Source organism: Taeniopygia guttata, chromosome 2 (genome assembly GCF_048771995.1).
Source record: "Taeniopygia guttata chromosome 2, bTaeGut7.mat, whole genome shotgun sequence".
Taxonomy (NCBI): domain Eukaryota; kingdom Metazoa; phylum Chordata; class Aves; order Passeriformes; family Estrildidae; genus Taeniopygia; species Taeniopygia guttata.
In genome coordinates, this window is record NC_133026.1 from 100,177,514 (window position 1) to 100,199,419 (window position 21,906).

A 21,906-nucleotide genomic window follows, 5' to 3' on the forward strand; every position below is an offset into this window, starting at 1 on the left:
CAAACCCAAAATTTTTGCTTTAGCTATGCAGACACAGACTGTAAAATTACCTCCTCTTGCCTGTTTGCATGATGGAATTTCTGGTAGGTGTTTCATGGCCCCATGCCTGATAGAGGAGACCTCCTTGGGCATGGAGAAGTGTCCACTTATCTTCTGTATCCAAAAGAGTACACATGGAATCAGAAAAGTTGCTGCTTTCTGGTGACCAGGATTTTAACATGCGTGGTTTTCAGGGTTAATAGATAAATGGATCACATGAAACATGTTAAGACTGATACTTAAGGCATTTTTAAAAAAATGTCATCTTTCTGGGTATTCCAGAGAATTATCTTTGTCCTTTTGTTGCTCTTAAGAGGATTGATAGTAGGGACAAAGATATTAGTTCAATACACTGGAATAATGGCAGGATTGTACTGCTATTTAAATGTATTGTTCTCCTTGTTTTGGTGCTATAATCTTAGCAGACCTGATGCTTCATACTGAAATAATCCTGGGCCAGGGTTTTGTTCTTTCTCCATTTTCACTAGAAGATTGTCTTAAGTTTCAGATGAATAGATCTGAATTCAAGAAATGTGGCTAAATCCATTTAAATCTGTATAAACCTAACAAAAAGAGAAGAGCTTGACTTCTTGCTGTACTTTGGGGAATGGAAGTTTGCCCAGGTTAAAGGCTTTAGGATTTGGCTCCATATTTATTTTAAATCCTCATTTCCCAGACAAAGTGTTCTAATAGAAGCATATTCATATTCTCAAGAATATGAATATTGCAGAATATTAATATCTTGAGAATATGGTGCAATGTATTTTTGCATGTTCTGGATGTGCTTTGACTAAGAAGAAATAGCAGATGTTTGAACCATGAAGTGTACTTTTCTAAGGTAAACCTTTCTCCCATGTTGCAGGAACATGGCACACCTACCTGCTGGACAGGCTTGTCACTGTTTTGAGGGGAATTTTGGTGTTCCCCTCCCACCGCATCCAAGTTTGAATACAGTGATCAAGCATTAGAGATACAGGCTCCATCTTTTTGCCCTATTTTGAGGTTAAATTTGTTAATCAAATGAAAAAAATGTGGGATTGGAAGAGTCAAGAATAAATCTCGATACTGAACTAAGAAAAAACTGACTTAAAACTACAGATACATTTTAAATTATTGTGTCTGAGATGGCTTGCCATTTTTAGTACTAGGTGTAGCTTCTACCATCTTGCTTGTGGGTTTTTTTCAGTAAAATAAGGAGTGCAGGTGGCTCAGGTGGAATGTTTGGGTACAATTAATGCCCGGATTTGACCATGATTAAGGATTTCTTTGCATCCAGAAGTTCTGATCTTTAATGAGGCATTGATTTAGAGCTTGTATATTAATTCTTGTTCAATAAATCTTCTTGGTTTTTTTTTTTTTAATAAGCATAAAAATGCAAAAAAAATTTAGATGTTGAATTTGGAGGGAAGTGATATTTCCTCACTAACAACATCTGAAGCTAATTTCAAATCTACTGATTCTGCTGCCTGCAAATAAACTAAAAGTCTCATTCAACATCTGGGCAAGTATTATTTTTGGAAATCCTGTGGATGACTGAAAAAAATTGAGTGGAGGACCCACTTTTCATAACTCCTTTGCAGAGGATTTCTGGAGGAGAATGGAAGCTTTCTTCTGAAATATCAAATTTATTATGCAGAGATCTCACAAAAAAGGGTGGGGGTCAGATTCAGATTGCCAATTTTTCCTAACCTCAAAACAGGATGTGCTCCCCTCTTTCCACTCCAGGACTCCATGTAATAATCAAGCTATTCATGTTTTTTTCCAATCTGCATTTTAATAGTTGCTTTTTTTTTTAAGCTCTTCCAATATTTCTCAGCTAAAAGGTGATAAATGGCTTTTGGCTTACCTTGTTGATGTTCATCTGCTGGAAGGCAATTGCATTTTTGGCAGGAGGGATGAGCTAAATTAATAAAATTTATACATTGAATTAGTAGCCTGTCTCATGCATAATCACAAATATGTTTTGTGTATTTTCTAAATCTGCAGTTAAAACTGTACTCTGTATGGACAAGCACATTGGTTGCTTTGCTGCCTGTGCTCTGTGTCATCATCCACAAAAGCAGCCTTGTTGGGCTGTACAGTGCCGGGTGAAGTTCACAAAGCACTTCAGAGATCAGAAATATTCCTATCAAGCTTGACTCAAATTGTCTCCAGACACAAAAATAACATTTCTTCTTTGGGATATGTTGCACTACAGTTCCCATTTTCAGATGAGGCCATTCAGTATTTGGCCCCTTCTGGAACTGTTTTTTTTAATTTTTTGCACTTTTGCCTAAACAGACCAATTTACCAGTGTCTTGTCTGCTGATTAGGAGAGTGAGAACATAGCATGCACACTGTTGTCTTGCCGTGCCTGTAAATGGATTTGAACTAAAAATCTCTTTGTTTTTAAGAATTATACCCACAAACAAAAGAGTATTCTTGGACATTTTGAGATTATCACATTTTTTGCATCTGATACTGTTGGTAAAGGGTCACTTAGCACAGTGCAAAAATATTTTTACAGGACAGGTTTCTGGCTGGTTGTTCCTGTTTTCAAGAGTGTGGTATGACAGATTTGAGTCACTGTGGTTGATCAGGTTACAGTGGTTTATGAGCAAGAAGTGTATTTTGTCTAAGGCACAAGTTCAGCTACTAGATTGTGGATACTGGTGAAGTTTGTGAATTCATCTGCCCTTCCTGGAACAGTCCTGGGAAAGAGGACAGAAATGCTTGTGTAAGGAGTGCAGGATCAGCGTATTACTGTGCTGATTTGGATGAAGTCCCTGGGTTTCCTTTGTTTCTTTGTAGTTCAGGTAAACGAAGCATCAGATTCTGTATTATTAACCACTGAAGGCAATGATTAGATTGTTTTGAATCATTGTATAATGTCTGTTGAAATTTTATCCTTTAAATTTGAACTGGTTTTTTTTGGATTGCTGTGAATTTTAGGGAAGAGAGTAAGTTGAAGGAAAAGGCTTCAATGACTCTATTAGTTTAGAAGAAGAAGAAAACAACCCAATGGTTTGGAGTTAAGTATGATTTTACTGCATCTATTGATATTTTATTAAAGGTTAATATATTATTTTAATGATATCAACAGTTCAAATTTAAAGCAACCTGTTGGCTTAAAACACAAGACCCCCAGGAAAGCAAATGTGCCATTTTTTCAAATGGATATCCTGTTGCACTTTTTCATTTGCGTGCCAAAAGTTGATATGTTTACTCATAATTCAGAAATAAACATATGTTTCATACAAGATATGGTTGAAAATTCTGAGGCATTGAGGTTAGATTTATGATTTCCTGTAAATATATTCTCACAAATTTTTCCCATTTGAATGAAGGGATCTCTGGCTACAGGGCCACCCCCCTTTAAGATCCTATGTAAGGCTGCTAATGAATGCATTTGGAGGCAGGTTAGGAGCATTAATACTGTCCTCTTGAAGGGTGGAAACAGTTTTGGACTCCTGGGCTGCATCCTTGAACTGATCCTTATCCCTTTACTGCCTCCAGTTTCTCAAAAGGTGTGATTGTATTTTGCACATGTTCACTTTTTCCTGAAAGGTGTTCAGGTGCTGCAGTGCAGCACAGCATATTGTGACAAATGGAGTTTGAGCTTGTGACTCAGTCTATGATGTTTTCAAACAGAAAGTGACACAAATAATATGGGGAAATCTACCAGAAAAACAACGTGAATATGGTTAGAGAAGTAATTTTGTGTTTTTCTTTCTCTTGAATTAAAAAAACCCAACTGATTTCAGAGTAAAGTCTTGCCTGTATGTACATGCAGCTCCCTTAGGAAGAGAGGCAATAATAAATTTTTGTGGAATAGCTGTGTTCTTGGAACTGCAGGTTTAGGTTGGGAATTTGCTGTCACGTTGCTACATGGCTGTCATGTAAATGTGATAAAGTGTAGTAATTTTCTCTGGATTGGTTTCTTACCTGTATAAACTAGGTAAGGATACTTCCCTTTTCTCTACTCTGAGTAATCTTGTGCACTGAAGTTGTCTGCTCTGTAATGTTCTTTGGTAGTCTAGGGACACTGAAGCCACACTCCATTATTTGTTGAGGATTGATGTTTTTACAAGTAGACTGTGATGCCCTAAGCAAAAGATAAATGTTTTCTGGTCATGCTCACGATCTGTTGCTTGTTATGTAATCACACTTAACTCCAGCTTGCTTTACCATATCTTGTTAACAAGATCCTAATTTATTTATGGTACAAATTAAGATGATGGTGGGAATTTTTCTGCTAATATGCATTTATTCTGATCAAAGAGCTGAGAAGGCAATATTGATGATTGTTTATTTATTTATAAAGGGTGCATTTTCTGGTAGCTATCAATAAATAACTTGCAAGTTTTAGATTAAAAAAATTAGTTCTCAAAATTGTTTAGTAATAAAAAGCAAGAAAATTATGTGGGAGCATTGAATATTCAAAATTAACTATAATGCCGCATTGAAGTACTTTATAAGTGGATAGCTAATTATGAGAGAGAAGGGAATCTTATATGAATGGATAAAGCAGGGAAAAAAAGTCACATTTCCAGCATTATTTTCCTCTGATTTCAAACTGAGAAATTGTTTTCAATTTTCTTGGGTTAAAAAAACCCACAAAACAACAAACAAAACCACAACTAATTTATTTCAATAAATACTTTTTATAATTATTATTATTATTATTGCTCCTTCTTTTAGGCAAACTTTCTCTTGCTTCTGTAGTAAATGAACTTTCCAATAACACATTAACAGAACATCATTACTGAGTTTAGTATCGCTCAAGCTTGTTAGTAGGTTCTGTTTTTCTTTCTGCAACTTTATCTTCCCACTTCCATCACTTAAGACCATGTAGCAAGGGATGAAGTTAGTTATTTTTCAAGCATGACAAATAAGAATACTCCTGAGACACACTCCTGACTAGCTCTTGTACATTGGTCTAACTTTTAATGAAGAGAATCCTTGTGTTTGAACAAACCCCAGCATTCTACTTATTCTGGCACTTTTCTGGAGCTATAAACTTCATCCAAGACTAATTTGGTCAGTTTTCTCATAAAGACCACTTTGAAATCCATGTTTGTGTTCTCAGATGGTATAAATTTTTTGGTCAGTTTACTGACAAAAATACTTTATTAACCAGATAAAAATTTCTACAAATGGAAGTGCTCATAAATAAAGTCACAAGGATTATGTAAGTCTTTACTGCTGTTATCTTCACTGTATGTAGAACTCTTGTCTGAAAGGATCATTGGCTGCCCTGCAGAGATTGTAAAGAAAAGCTTTTTTTTTTTTTAAAATTGAAAGACAGCTTGGTGTTTATATATTTCTTATATTTTTGGGATATGTTTAAATCAAATTTAATGTGCTCTTCACTTAGTTTTAATCCTCCAGGATGTATACTTTGGCTCTTTCTCAAGGACAGATCTTCTGAGACTCTCAGTGGACTCATTTCTCCAAATTTGAGATCTTGCTCAATTAAAAACATGCTGAGTTTCTGGTTTGCCTTTCTTTTGTTTTACTTTGGTTTTCCCTAATGAGATAAGAACAGTATTGTGTTTTTTGAACGAAGATTCATATTGAGACCCTTAAATTTACTGTACCCATCTCCTTATGTTCAGAACAGGCCTAATGAAGGCAAGTTTTTGTTCTCTGTCTTCCCCTGCAACAAAAAAATCCTTTTATTTGCAATTGAGTAAGATGAAAGCTCTAGAAGTTCTGTAGTGGTGAGTCCAGGACCCTGATTTCTTTGTTGGGATGACTGTTTTATTTTTTAATCTGGTGGGATGCTGCATGATACTATTTGGTGTCTTCAGGACAGTGGCTTGACTCCAAAGAAATGCGTAGTCAGACTTTATATTGAGCCTAGATATAAACAGATTAGAATTACTAACTGCGTGGGAAGTTTTCTTCAAGTTAAACTTCTTCTTAACTTCCCACATTCAAATATTCTTGGACAAGGACACAATGGTTTGTTTTATAAACATGAAAGGGGTATTAAATCATTTTGAATTTCCAGTCTTGCTCTTAAAATTTGGCTGAGAGCTTATCAAAAGTCTGGGGGAGTTTCTTCAAAACATATTACAGAGGAAGAAAACATTGCTACAGATGCTGTACAAAAGAAAATCGATACATGGAAGAAAGCATCCCATAAGTACAAGAGGTTTGGCTACCTGAAGGGAGTGCCACAGATTGCGGCTCCATGAGTGTAGGGAAAGTTTCTTGAGTGATGTGCGAGGAAACAGATTCAGATGTGCCCTGCACTTTCTGGGGAATGTTACTACTTGAAATAAATGCACAATTAAGACTTTTTTTTTTATCTTAAATTGCTATGTGGAGTAATTATAATAACTATTACTTTGCTGTGTGAAAACTGGACAAGACCATGGTTTTGTTCCAATAATAGGATTTCCGAATGATGTTTTTCATTCAGCGTTAGATAAGTGTTGCATTTGAGACCCACAGTAAAATGCATCTGTCCCAGTAGAACTCTCTCACATAGACTGCGGTCATGTGCATGTGAAATTTCATTGGGAGTGAGATGGGTTTAAGTACTACCTGTTCAGAAAAGGCAATCTTAATGATCAGATTAGATTTGCAGATTATAAACAACCTCCTAATGTGTCCGTGGGTTCTGAGACTCTTGTAGTTCTTTAGGTTCCTTTCCCAGTTCCGAGTTAGGAGAAATAGTTTGCAAGAAAATTCATGGAATTCCTAAGGAGATTCTTGTAATAGCTTGAGGCTTCCCTGCAATGAGAGAAAGTTACCTCATGTATTTGTAAGGAGAGAGAGAAATGCACAGTTCTTCAAACAAAAAGAGATTTATTATTTTGTACAAGCAACATCAGTTTGGAATAGGGACATTGCAAGAATGAGGATTTTGTATCTCCTTTACGTACTTGATGATATCCTGGAGTTACCTATTTTTAAAAATTCTGTTTCCTTTGATAAACACTGTGGATTTGTAGCACTGTCTGAAATGTTCCTTCATCATTCAGATTTATGGCTTGCAGTTGCAATCCTCTGGGTCCTTTTTATTCAGTGATGGACCAAGAAAGGAAGTTTACCTATCCTTTCCTCTACTGGAATAAATAATGGCAGAGTTTCAAACTCTGCATTCATATTTGTAAATTCACTAATGACACTCATACTTTTCAGTGTTAACACCTCTCTGATGTTTAATCATGTTTATGTTCCTCAGAAGTGTTCATCTGGGTTAGTTTTTTAACATGTCCTTCATCTGACTCAGGGTTTTTTAGGACTTATGTCAGTAAGCAACAGATGGTGAAAAAAATTGTTTGGTTCTTTCTGCATCTTATGTCAATTGGCTTATGGTGGTTTATGCATTTTAAAAGACAATGAGTGTGAATGGTGATGGAGGAATGGTAATATATGCTGAAATTCACACTTCCAGTTGCTGGAAACATCTGACTGGGTAGCTGTTTTGGGTGTCTGTAGCTTCTTAGCAGCTGTAAATGAAGGTCTCAGTCCCTTTCTGCTCATGAAGGTCTCTCTGTTACCCAGCTCTCTCCAAATCTGTCCCTGGTTGATGTTGTGTTTAGCAGTAGCACTGTGTGACATTTGATTGTCATCTGTGTTCTGAGTTTGCTGTTATTTTTAGTCTGAGTCTTGACAGAGTTATGCAACTGTAACAGCAGAACCAGACTACTGTCTCCAGATGTCCGAGGAAACAGGAACGTGCTTTTCTCATCCCATGAAAATGAGTGAGGAGCAGAGTTATTTCTTCAGCTCCCAGTTACTTTCCTAGAGAGAGGAGCCTGGAGATAGAAGAGCTGTTGCTGAAGCAAGGGTGAGAATGCAGACAGTGTCCTTTCTGCAGGCAGCCACCTCAGTGGAGGAATAAGAAGACATCTCTTTCCACTTCCCAGACCAGTAAATGAATTTAGTTTCAGTTGGTGCTGAAATTAAAATGAGTTACAACGTGAAGTTGATCTTTCGAATGGGAAAAATTACTGATGATGGGGTCCATCATGTTTTTAATTTGGAAATATTTGTACACTTGATCATGGCAGTAAAGTGTATTGACATGGATTTGCTTGTGAAAGTGGATACAGCTTTAAAATACATTATTCTAAGTAAGATGATGATTGTGGTATGGTTATACTTGAGATCCTTTGTTCATTTTCTTGCTGTCAAATACAGCTGGGAAATAAAACTCCTGTTCCTAAGCACTGAAAGAAAGTGGTGAACAAGGTGTTTTGTCTTCTCCTCCTTCTGATTGATTCCCATGGAATATTTGCCATGAAGTTAAAATCTGTTCCAGATGGTTTCTGATGGAGAGAGAGCTTACTAAAAACTGCTTCTTGGAGAAATAGAGGAAAGGCAAAAAAAAGCAAAGGAAAATAAAAATTCCCAAGTCATTGCAAAACTGTTAACTGTCCAGCAGTTATCTCTTCTGATGAATGCTGACAGGTGAAAAAATGTGATTGTAGAAGTGCTGACATGAACCAGAAGCATCCTATTTATCTGTTTATCAAAGAGTTCATGCTTTTGGTGGTCTTTTTGCTTGGATTTATTTCTGGGGTTTTTTTTTTTTTTTTTTTTCTTTTTTCTTCTTTTTTTTTTTTTTTCCCCAAACCGAAAATTTTTCTCTCTGGGTGTGGCACACGGAGCAGCCCCATGTTGAAAAGTTGGCTCAGGAGCTGGATGGGGAGTGGTGTGTGTTAGCACGGCGTTATCAGCAGAGCTGTTGGATGTGGAGGGAGTATGGGCTGATGCAGGAGGGAACTTGTCCTGAGCAGACACAGTTCTGCACTGCACAACCAGAGGCTATGACCATTATTTTGCTCTAAAGGGATTGGTAAGGTTACATGCACTTCACTTAACTGTCTTGCGTAGCAGTGTATCATTCCAATCTCATCTGTCAGAAATGTTGTTTAAGTGCAATTACTCAGAAGTGAGACCAAAACTATGTCAGGATTTAATCCATTCTTCTGAATTTCAATAAGTAAAAATAAAGTAAATATCTGTGAGTTCTCTGGGCGCTATGCCTATCAGATATTTGTCATTACGAGAAGATACAGTTTTTGAAGAGGAGCGTTTTTGGTCACTAACAGAGTTTTATCTTTTCAAATAGATTGTTTACAGCATAAACTAATTTTGTGGCGAGTTTTTTTTAATTGTTATTGTAAAAAGTGTTGGAGGAAAAAGTTGTGATACAAATTTTGTATTTCTGAAACAAGTTTGAAGTATGAAGTGTTAGAAGATATGAAAAATAGCAATTTTTAAAAGTAGCCTTTCTTTTTCAGAAATGGTAATGCATCTTTCTGATCAAGTGAATTTAATTTTTAATCTTAGTTTATTTTATTTCTACTGCATTTGGTTAATAATGGCTATGTCAGGTAAAAGTGAGGAATCCTCAGAAACAAGATTTGCACTTGTGACTCTGAGTTGACAAGTCCCCCTTTGTACCTTAACGGTCGTTGGCTCATAAAATTATAGTGGAGATGAGAGCAACTGGTTGATCACCTTTCTGGGAGATTCAGCTCTGTAGGTGATTAATACTGGGTCATACTGCCAACAGTGAATGAGTTCACTTCTTACTACATTAGTTTGTAAAGCAGTGCTCATAGACCACATAGCAAGTTGTGTACAGCCTTCTGGGTCTCCGTTTCAGTGTGAGATTAGGTGGGCTTTCTTCTCAAGGACACCCCTACCTCTGAGGGCAGAGGCATCAGAAACTGTATGGAAATACTGGAGGCCAGTTTGCTGCTATTTTACTGTATTGCTACTATGCACGTGTCTGAGGTTTGGTTAAAGAATGCTGCATGCATGAATCTTTAGGAAAAGAATAAAAAATTATTGTTCCCTTTCTTCTCACATATGCTGGTTGATACGAGAGGGAGGGTTACCAGAAATTAAAGAGACTTATAAATAAGGGCTTTACGCAGAATACAAGGAAACCAGACTTTTCTCAGCAGTTTTGACCTTTCCTCTTTATATTACATTGTTGGAAGTACTTATCTGGCTGGCTAATGGAGGTGGGAATTTAAATCTTTACCTCTTTTAACATTTACTTACTTTACCAAGCTCTTGTATAGTTCACATAGTCCATCAAAGGAGCAGTGTAGGGCTCCATTCAGGTTTTTGGTGGTTTTCTCTGCAGCTTTTGTACAGTTTTGCTATAATAGGCAATGAAGATGTTCAAGCCATAAATTATTACTTTTCTGTCTCTGACAGAAGGCTGAGTCCCTATGGCCTAATGCTGGACTTACTTGCCTTGGTTGTGCAGCTCTTGATGTCTGTAAGATGACTCGGGGTAAAAAAATCTAACCAACAAACAAAAAGCCCCCAAAATGTCACCAATTTAGAATATTCCAGAGAATGTGGGAACCAACTGGTAAATGTCTTACTGGAGAGCAGCACAAGTGGAAAGGCCTAAATAATCATGACATTAGGACAGTGCCTTATTGGTAAGAGGGATCTTAACTGTATCTCTTCCTGGAAGAGTTGACAACTCATCACACACATTCATGAATTGTCACGTAGAACACCTTGGTTTGGAGGAGGAGATAGATTTGCTTCAGCATTTGATTTAGGATGAGCTTTTGCACCAGAAGCTTTTCATCTGGGCTGGGTATCAGTGGATCATTCATATGTTATACCTAGATACAAAGGCTACTACATCTGTAGCTGTTTTAGTCATCTGAATTGCATGGAAATTGGGGATATTTTCAGAATAATGAGGATATAATGGATAGTAACCATGGTATAACTAAGCAAAATTACAGCATTACAGGCAGGAATCTGGTGCTGAGGTGTCCTACCTTTGAGTGCTGGATACTTGGCTTCCTGGGGACTGAGAAGTTTCAAAGGTCATTCACCTGCTTATTCCTTTTCCTTTCTGTGTTTTGGTCTCTTATTTCAGATCAGCTGGATATAAGAATGAGTGAACAGAGCATCACCTCTGTCTTTTAGACAACAACCATGGCCTGCTCAGGATTAGGCATGTTTTTTCAGGAGCACTTTTCCCAATTAATATTTTCACTGAAAATATATATATATTTGTGTTACTGGAAAAATAAGCATGAAAGGCCAAATTTTAGTCTAAATGTACCATTTTTAAAAAATATAATTGCATAGCTTTCTTAATAATCTTGCAGCTATAAAGTTGTTAAAACAGGATACAAACACCATGCAATATCCTGCTGAAGGTAGAAGACACATTACTTCAGTGTAGTTGGCTGAACGAATTTCTTCTTGTGCTAAAGCACACAAGAGTCTAATAGGATAACATCAAGAAAGATACATAATATTCTCAAACCTACAGTAGAAATATGTGAAATATGTGACAGAGATATTTTTACATGTTTCTTGAACAGAAAAGGGTATAACAAACAATGCATTATTCTGTCAACAACAATGACAGTGCTTTTTTACTAAATTAAATTCAGAAGTAGTGAGTGGATGGCTAATTCTGTGTTCACTTCCTTCTTGTTTTCTGTTGTCGTGGCTTTTGACAGAATTCTAGTTCACAAATGAGGAGTCAGTAGCCCTTTGGTACTACGCCTCCACTCTTGAATGCTGTTTTTCTGAACACATAGTTTCCACTTCTGAATTAAGTACTCTTAAAATTTTTGTGGAATAAAACTAAACACGTGATTTATGAGGCTGTTTTTTTCCCTCTTCTTTCCAAGTTCAAGCTTATTGTGAATTTCTTTATTGCCCCTCACTTTGCTCTCCAGTATTTTTTATATAACAGGTAAAACACCATTGTTATGCAAATTATTCTCTTTAAACGGAGGAAAGAAAACTGTTGGTTGAAATATGAAATAATAATATGTAACAGATGTTAGAATTCTACATGTAGAAACCTGATGTGTCTATGAAGCAGTATTAAGTTTTTTCAAAGGCCTACTTTGGCTAGCATAAAACAATGAAAAATAAATTATAGAAGGACAATGTTATCATGTGATATATGATTTTTATTTGTTTTGGGTTTTTTTTGTCTGTGTTTTCTTTTTAATTTTGTATGGCACACACTGTACATACCTGTCTTAAAGATGAATTAAATGTTTTAGCTGTAAATCAATCTGTCCACTGCTGTGAAAGATGATAAAAATCTTTAAAGGTTTGTACAACATCTTTTATTTTCTATACATACAAACTGAAATATTTTAAATAGTTGCTTGTGAATGGAGAAGTCAGTCTTACATTTTATGGAGTGCTCTTTTATTTTGTCTAAGGGAAGTACTTCAAAGTAATTCAGGTGATACAAAATAAAAGTTAGTTTGCTTTTAATACTGTGTATTAATGGCTCTGCTTTTTATATATTTTCCAAATTGTGTATTATTGCTATTATTGGGCTGTGAACTACAGCAGAACCTTCACAGGTGAAAATCACATTTCTGAATTTTTCTCAATAGAGACTGTTAGAAAACTTGGTGAGATGTGGTTTTAAAAAAAGCCTGAAGAGCAAAAAGTGTGTATGGACTTTGCATATATTTTCCAGTTTAAGCCTTTTTGTTTAGTGTTTGCTGTAGACAAACATATCCTTTTAAAGCTGAGAAACTAAAGGGTTTTATGGATGCTTTATATGAAAAAATACATAAGGAAAGGTTTGAATGGAAATATAATCTCTGTTAACAGTCCTGTTTATGTAGCAGTAGAGGAAAAAAGCTTTTGAGTACACAGCTCTAGGAATAGAAAGCAGTAAATTTTGAGGTAAATATAGTTCAAGAAGAAGTCGCCTGAAATTAATTTTGAAAATCGATTAGACAATTTTAAGAAGCAGTAATAAGCCTAAAATGGTAAAATTATGATAATTTTGATACTGTGAACTGACCAATGTATCCAAAATACCCAGAAACTTCTATCCCATTTGGTTTTCCAGGAAACTCATCTTTATAGGTGCTTTTTCTGTTGATGGAATTCCAGTGATCTTAAATGGGACATTCAATTTAAGATGTTTTGGATGTCTGTGTACAGCTCCTTTTGCAGAAGAACTCTGCGAATACCAGAGGATGTGCAGAGGATGGGTTAATTTGCTTTTTTGGGCCCTTTGTTGTTGCATCAGTAACAAGCTGAGGCTGATTTTATGCTAAAACTTTTTCTATATGGTTTTGAGTGTCAGAACTAAGGAATGTTTGGCAAAATAATAATGTAGTGCAGTGCAAATATGTGAAAGCAGTGCAGCTGCTATTTCCTAATCTTTTATCTTGCTAAAATTATATTCAGTCTTTACTCTTGCACCTTAGCTTGATAAGGCACTCATCTCTCCAGACTCATATACCAGATGAGTGGATATAAACACAAAATAGAAATATTGGAATAATTGCAGTAGGGAATAGTAAAAATGTTGCAGCTAGGTTTTGGGGGGTTTAATTCAAAATACTGAGCTCTTGTAACTGCTTACAGGTTTTCCAGGCAGTGTCTAGCCAAGTTTGCTGGAGGAGGCTTTGATATAAATTGAGGTTCTAAATTTTTGACACAGACTTCTTAGCAAGACATTCAGTGACTTCCAGCTAATGAAGGAAGACATTTAAAGCACACAGTTGCTGTTTTCTCTCTGTGTACTGGGAAAATGAGTGCTTGGTGCTCTACAAGAAGTGCAGCAAGCTCAGTCCTCAAGAAAGAAGAAAATGAGCATAATATTGCACTGCAAATAACTAAGCAGTTTAACACAAATAAAATCTGGCTGACACAATCACAAAAATAGCTGGATAATAGTATTACCTGCTAATGTTATTCTGCTACCAGAATGACTGAGAACATTGGTCCTTCCCATTGAAATGGAAAAGCCTCCATGCTGTAGAACAGCCTTAAACCAGTGTTGTACCTCTTCCTATGAATGCCACAGAACTTGTTCCCACCCCAAGATTAAATTTGAAAAAAACTCAAAAAACCAAAAGGTTGATTTATGGATTTGTCCTGATATCAGGAGTGTCCTCTTTGCTATTGTTTCCAAGAAGGCCACTAATGGCCATTGTACATCCTGTGCTCCTCTGTAGAGGACCCTGAGAGTAGGTGTGTAATAGCAGAGCTGCCTCCCTCTTCTTGAGTACATTGACTTTAGAGCTCTGATAATGGCTTGCAGAATTCCCCCTGGGATAGGTCCTATTTACTCTATCCTACAGGCTTTTTATAGTTACAAATGTAGGTGTAAATATTCAGCTGGCCTTTAAAGGCTGTAGCTATAAGGAAATTTTAGTAAGTGACAAGCAAGAGCAATTCTTACAGGAAAATGAGAAGCTGCTCTTAAGGATTCTGGTTTTCACTCAGAAAACCCCTCTATCAAGCTTTGGTGGATTTTTTAGTCCTTGACAGAAAATTTTAAGGCTGATGATGGAATCATATCAGTTCAGAAAGAGAAAATAGGTGCTTCTTACTCTTCCTGCTTGCTAGGCACCCATGCATTTCTTGGCGCCCATGCTTCTTGGCCAACCTGCAGATGTGGAATATATACCCAGAGTTTTCTATCAAGGTTATTAGGAAATCAAATCAGTTATTCAAAACATTGACTGGTTTGGGAAACAAAAGTTGTAGCTATTATACGGATTTGCTAATACAGAGACTTTGCAGTTTTGTTTTATAATTAAAGTGGACGGATTTGATGAGGATAAGGCCCAATTAATGCATAACTTGTTAGCTCACTCCCACTATTGTTTCCATGATATTTCAGGAAGTTGTGTCTGGAGAAACTTCTTTTCTTTTGGAATACATGTTTCTGACAGGGCTAAAGATGTATCTGTATTCCAAAACCAGGTTGTTTTGGATATAGCTGAGAAGACTTTGTTGATACAAGTCTCCCTCACTGGGGATACTCAAGAACCCTCTTGATACAATCTTGTGCAATGTGCTCAGTGATGACCCTCCTTGAGCAGGGAGGTTGGACCAGCTGACACACTTTGGTTCCTTCCAACTTGACCTAACCTTTGACTCTAAGATTTATTTTAAACTTGAATACCTTTGGAAAAAATTAAACAATATGTTGTTTTTCTTTTCTTTCATTGCAGCCTGTGCTTTCCGTTACAATGGGCTCTCCTTTGTCTACCTCATCTACCTCCTGCTCATTCCTCTGTTTTCAGAACCCACAAAAGCAACCATGCAAGGTAAGAAGTTCATTGCTTCATTCTTCAGAGTCTGTGGTGCACAGAGTACATGCAAAAGCTTCGGTGTAGTAGAAGGTGAAGTCCTGAGTGTTTCCCCCTCATTAAGTAATCTGACTTTTAATACATACTGTAAATTCCCTGGCACTGTCATTTCACAATATGCTGGCTTTGGTGCCCAAGGACTTCCAACTATGCTTGCCCCAAATTGCATCCAGGCTGTCTGACAGCACTACTGGACTTTTAATGGTATTATTTCTTCTGGAATACTAATGTGGTCTGGGTGAAAAATGAGTTTTCAGAACCCTCCCAAAGCCATCCTATCATTGATTGTGCTCTAGGTCTGAATTGGTAGTTAATGATGAGAATTAAATTTGATACCAGATTTTTCATTCAGTTGTATTTTAGGTACTTATTTAAACAACTATCATCCTGGCATTGTACTACTGCCTTAGCAAAAATAACTCAAAGGGCTTGCTGTTAAAGATGATAAATAACTTCATCAGGCGTTCAAGCATTTATGTGTCATGCACAGAGGTGTGCCATTCTGCCTTGCCTTGTCTACAGCAAGAATGTAATACTTCTGAAAGGGGTATTTACATTCTGCTCTAATGGGAGAGGAAAGGGGTTCTTTATAGGCCTACAAATGTATTTTAAATTACAAAGCTTTGACTGGTATAAAATCATAGAATTCTTAGGGCTGGAAGGGACCTTAAAGATGATCTGGTTCCATGGGCAGGGATGTCACTCACTAGATAAGGTTGCTCAGGGCCCCATCCAACCTGGCCTTGAGCACTTCCAGGAATGGGATATTCACAGCTTCTCTGGACACCCTATTTCAGTGTTTCAGCACCTTCTGAGTAAAGAATCTCATCTGAACATGCCCTTTTTCAGTTTAAAACCATTGCCTGTTGTCCTGTCACTATCGACCTGCATAAAAAGTCCCTCTCCCTCCTTTTTGTAAGCCTTCTTTTGAGTACTGTAAAGCTGCAATGAGTTTTCCCTGGAGCCCTCTCTTCTCCAGTCTGAGCAATCCCAGCTCTTCCAGCCTGTCTTTGTAGGTCAGGTGTTCCTGTCTTGTGGTGGAGATCTATACCAATTGGGTGGGCTCAGTTTATGTTGTGTGTGTCAGTAGCCGGTGAAACCAGGAAAAACAGGCCTGAAGAATAAATTAAGCAAGTGTTAAAAGTGGCAAATCCCACTCTTGGTGAGGCTGTCAGTCATTTTTACAGGGGAATATTACAAGGACAATGTAAGGATGGAGCATCAGCAAATGTCCAGCTGTGAGTTAGAGTTTCTCTTAAAGGTGCTGAAGGTATGAACTGGGAGGGAAACACTCATTGGGAATTTGGTTGCAGCTGCTCCAATATTTTATTGCAGATAATATGCAATTACCCTATTGGTTTTGTGTGTTTTACTTTTGTTGCCCGTTTTGTGTGTGCCAGGAAAAGTGTTTGACAGGATAAACAGAGCCAAGAGTGAAAGTGGAGAGACATACAAATTCTCTTCTTTTAGAGTATAAAAAAAGTCTATTTGATTAGGACTAATTCTTGTGTGACTTAATAGAGTAATCTAGTTTGCATCACTGATGGCAGCAATCTCTTCTCAGAGGAAAATGCTCTCTTAGGACTTTGGATATTTTCTCTGTATTGTGTATCACATTGCATTGCACTTCACCTGAATGTCATGTTATGTGTTTGTCTGAATTTGTTATATAAATTTAGTATTTTTGAGTGTACCCACTTTGCCCACTGTCCCTGTCACATTTCTAAAGTGTGTGTGTGTGTAGGTCTATCTTTCCAGAAACTGTTGAGGGTTGTTGTTTTGGGGATATTTTTTTTGTGACCAGAAGATGGAAAAGAAAGAGGAAATATGCAAATATTTCTGCTAAAACCAGCCAAACCACCAGTAAATCAGAGTCAAAAAATAAATAAATTAAACTTTACTATAAAAATCCCCCAAACCAAACCAAATCTATGTTTATGTACTTTGCTTGTATTTTTCCCCTAAGACTTCTGTCACTCAGATAGTTTTTTCCTGAAATTCTGTTTGTTTTGACTAGGTTTTTTTTATTCTTTTAAACATTCTAGCTTTCCATTAATTTTTTCTTTCCTCATCCTCTCCTGACACAATCTTCAGACAAAATCCCTTCAGACAAAATCTCTGACCAACTTTACTGTTTCTTGCACTTTCATCTGTTTTCCCAGTTTATCACCTTTTACTTTACAGTTAGTAAACTTATGAAACTTCTCTCCACCAACCTTAAGGGTTTTACAGGACATAGAAATTCTGAAATGGATGATGTCAGTCTAGAATTTAAATTTTGACAGAAACATAAAAGGTTAGAAACACGAGAGAAAAGCTATTATACTTGCTCAAATAGTTAAGGTGGTGTTTAAAGATTAATGAGTAATTTTTTTTCCTTCTTGCCCCTTTAAATATTTAATCTTATTAAAAAGGTTAAATACTAAGATAAAGTAATATTAATCCTTAAACATGAAGATAAAAGTCACTGTCTGTGTCTCTGCCTATGTTCCATGTATCAGTTTCAATTCTAACTAAAGGTTTTGTCTCCTGTATTTCAAAAGAGGTTGGTATTTCACCTGTCAGCATCTTAAAACTAACCTACTGAACGTAGGCAGAGACAACTGTGTAAGACACATTCATTGCAAGTAACATCGTCTTGTCTACAGGAATAACTTAAAACTTGACCAGTTTTTTAAGGGATGCTAATGGGAACAGTTTTTGAGGCATTTACTTTTTGAATGTGTAGTGAAGTCATGCGATTTCAGCAGTAATTTTTCAATATGAATTATCTCTAAAATCAGTAACTGATTTGTTACCAGTTTCTCTGGAGCTGACAAATGCACAGTAAATTGTGCAACAGCCGAGTTTCTAACTTCTTTGATTGTGAGATTGTTTATATTAGTGATTTTTTTTCCCTTTGTGTCTAATATCTGCTGCAGTTATGTCTTCATCCTTAATAAAGGCTTGTGCATGATGTTTTTATAGAAATAATAAAACATGACAACATAGATTGGTCCAGTCTTGGGCAAATGGCTCATTTAGCTGGACTAAATACCTGTTTTACATGTCTTTTTTTTTTTTTTTTTCCTGTAAGAGAGGTGAGTTTACATTTAGATAATTTTTTTTTTACCTTATTTAATTTCATATTTTTTGATTTATAAGACTCTGTAGCCAGTCATGATGTAAATTTTAAAAATTGAGGGAATTGGTTAATTTCACACATGGACTAAGTTTTGCTCAGTCTGCTTATGTTAGTGGCAAAAAGAATGGGTTTGCTTATGAATTTTCTCAGGATGACAAAACTTGTATCTCTGTTGGAAAAAATGAACTTGTCACAGCACTTAGATCAATAAAAATGATGTTTTAAAAATGAGTAGATTGATAAAATTATGAACTATAATAAAAAATTGTTAATTCAGCATTATTCTGAGTGTGGCTGAAACGATAGTAAAGAAATGGAACAATGGAATTTGTTTTGCAGATATTAAAGGATTTGTGATTTGCAGTAATCAGAATTGTAAGATACAGAAGGGTTACAGTAACAAATTTGGATTGCCAAATATAGCTAAAGGGTTTTCAGGAGAGAATTGATCCAAGTGAATATGGGAAAAAACTTTAAAACTTGATACAAACATGATTTTGAGTTTTGTGCAAGAACAAATGCTCCGGTGTGCACTCATCAATTCTACAATGCATCTGTTTTACTAGCAGTCTTTCTACACTCATCTGCACTTGGTTTTTTGAGTTTTGCACCACCTTTAAGCACCTTGAGTCATCTGATTTAGATGTTCAAGGCAGGAATTGGGTAAACCTATATATTTACTGGACAGAAGATAGGTCAGAATTGACCATTTAAGCCTCCAGTGACTCCAAATATCTTAAATTAGTATCATAATTTTAGACCTAATTTGTACTGCAAAGTATTAATACTTCTGGACAAAATAAGGAGCTTAAGTGAAAAATTTTATGTGATACTCATGAAAGAGAAAAAAATATGTTTACCCCTTAATTATAAACTCTTGCACTGAAAAAATCACAGTTGATTGTGTTTTAGTAGACAAGAAAAGGGTACTTTCTATATTACTAAATCACCTGCTCTGACAGAGCTTCAGCTTTAGCTTTTCAAAATTTCCTGAGCTGCAGAACCAGCTGCTGCCCAAGGTGCGTATGCAGAAAGCACCTAAAAATAACTTGAAAAACTCAAAGCATAGAAACCAAATCACTCTGTTGAGAGTTTAACAGAATTCCTCTCTCTCATCATCCCTGAAAAAGATTTTTAAACTTTTTGATCTTTTCTATTTAAGCCAGCTCTAATAATTTTCATAACAACAATATTATTTACAGGACTCGATGGAAAACACAAATAATAGAGCTAATTTGGGGGTTTTAAACATTCTGTTTTTCTTAAATTATATACAGAAAGAGATTTTAGGTTGGAAATACTGATTTTGATTTTGGGAAGACTTGTTTGCATGGTTTTTGTTGCTTTGAACAGAAATTCAATTGAATGTGTATCTTAAGCTTACAAGTCTATTGCTGCATCTGTGCAAGGAGATGTTTTTAGCTCAAGCGGTTGGAGTTTGTGACTCTTTTTCTCAAAATGCTTATATCACCCACTATTAGTATATTATTGTTGGGGCATCATAGTTAGACTGCTTCACATAGACGATAGCTGCCCACCTTGCTGCACCACCAGAAAGTGCAGCAAAATAGAGTGCATTTTGTGCTTCTGAACTGTGTGATTGAAACACTATTCAGCCCTGCAAGAGGCAGAACCTGTACCTGCTACTTGTTTCTGATAGTGTTTATGAGCTGTACACTACATTTTCCTTCTTCAAAAGAGTTTTCATTCATGTCTGTCAGAATGGACATTGGACATTGACACACCATTGACGCAGTAATATGCTGATCTCATTATAAATTAAAATGTATTAATTGGTTGCAAAGACAAGGGATATGTTTAACACCGTGTTTAAAACCATGTTTAAAACATGTATTTCAATAAAAAGTCTTCATGGTTTTGGGGAGTACAACTTGAGTTTTGACCTATTCTTTGGTAGATTTATGATACTCTATGGTCAATTTAGATTTAGGTTTATGTGATTAGGAGAAGAGTTTCACACACTTTTTACTGCATAACCACAAAGATGATTTGTTCCTTTCTTGGAAAATTATTTATTACCTGTTATCCTTAGGTGATCAATAGAAAGTACTTCAGGCAGTAATAGAAATGCTGATTAAATGGGTTGGGAGATCTTTGGAATGGCTTTGAAACCACTGAGTTTCTTTGTACTAGCCCAAAGCATCAGTATGAAGATAGTTTTATAAGTTAGAAAGTGCTGTTGAGCAATAACAAGTGGGATTTCTACTGGATTGGGGACATGTTTTCTTATGGAGACATGCCAGGCTGCTACATAAACATCCTTTGACTTAAAACACTGCATCTCAGCTAGGTTTCTCCACTCCCAACATTACAAGGTAATCTCTTAGGAGTGAACAGTGGAGTGTGTTGTTTATAATCAGTGGTTTAAATCCAATAAGAAGTACCTGTTCTTGGAAATTTTAGCAACATGAGAGTGAAAATGGAGCCATATCTTTACATTAACCACTTTCACAAATTCTCTTGCATCTTAAGGGCCCATGAACATTTCTGTTATTGATGCTGTGTGCTTTCTCACTATTTATGACCAAAACATTTCTTAGAAGATGAATTAGAGCCCCATTCAACTAAGTGAGAGTGAACTCACAAGAAGCGTTGGACTGACAGTGCTGGGTACAAGAATCTTGTATCTGTCTTAAGTTGTGTGTGATAACAAATACTCATGGCTTTCTCACCACCTTGTAATGCTGTTCCCAAATGGGAGTGCCACTCTAAGAATGGACACTCCAGTCCCTGAGCTGTTTCACTTTTTGGCTTTCACACGCTAGACTGTAAGCAGGGATACCCAGTAAGTGGTTGATTAGACAATGTGTCACCCATTTTCATTGTCATGTTATATATGAGCACTGGCAATGTTTTTGGATCCAGGTATGGCAGAAACTCAGCAGCGTGTTGATTGAAGACTTGCAAGCAAAGCAGAACCATCAGAGCCAGGGCAAGAATACAGAAGTCTGGAGGAGAAAATAACTATAAAATTTTTAAACTTGCAATTAATTATTTGATTCAGACTTTCTTTTGTGTAGTTATTGGTGACATGAGTCTTTGCAAAGATTCAAATATAGAGAAGGGAAATGAGTCTTGGTAAAAAGGGCAAAAATTCTTCACAGACTTTTGAAACAAGGTGTTTGGAATTAGACTAGTGTGGTATTTTTTGGATAGAGGTGGAAATCCTAAGTTATAGAAGGAAAAGATAGTTTAAGGAAGGCTGACACTATCACAATCTGTTTTCATTGTTGACATGAACACTTTTATAGCTGCATTAGATTTTGTATTAGTTTATTTATTTTAAAGAAATATTTCTGCTGATGTATTAAATAGCATTTGTTTTAGGGAAAGCAGAAAGTCAATTTCAGTTAATCTGAAAGTGATCTCCTTGGTTATTTTAATGTTTCGAGTCTATCCGGAGCCTATCCCTGCCCTGGTGATGGTCAGCTTCAGACTAAACATACCATAGTTTAATTAACTTTGTTTAATTTAACTCTAGCCGTGACTAAAGAGCTAGAGCCAAGCTTCCTTTTTACCCTAAAGTATAAATAAATTCAAATTTATTAAGTAGAGAAGTAATTTAAAGGCGCAAATAAGGGATTTTTGTTCATGGCAATTAGTTTAAACATGTTCTTGCTTTCCCCACCACCC

At 36.3% G+C, this 21,906-nt stretch overlaps 1 protein-coding gene across 1 annotated transcript in view; it reads left to right on the forward strand.

The window, feature by feature from the left end:
- The window catches only part of PIEZO2 (piezo type mechanosensitive ion channel component 2), a 287,036-nt gene that overhangs the window by 34,963 nt on the left and 230,167 nt on the right, over nucleotides 1-21,906 (forward strand). The window contains exon 2 of the mRNA XM_032746936.3: nucleotides 14,991-15,086. Within this exon, the coding sequence (XP_032602827.2) occupies nucleotides 14,991-15,086 (96 nt within the window). The remainder of the gene's footprint in view (nucleotides 1-14,990; nucleotides 15,087-21,906) is intronic.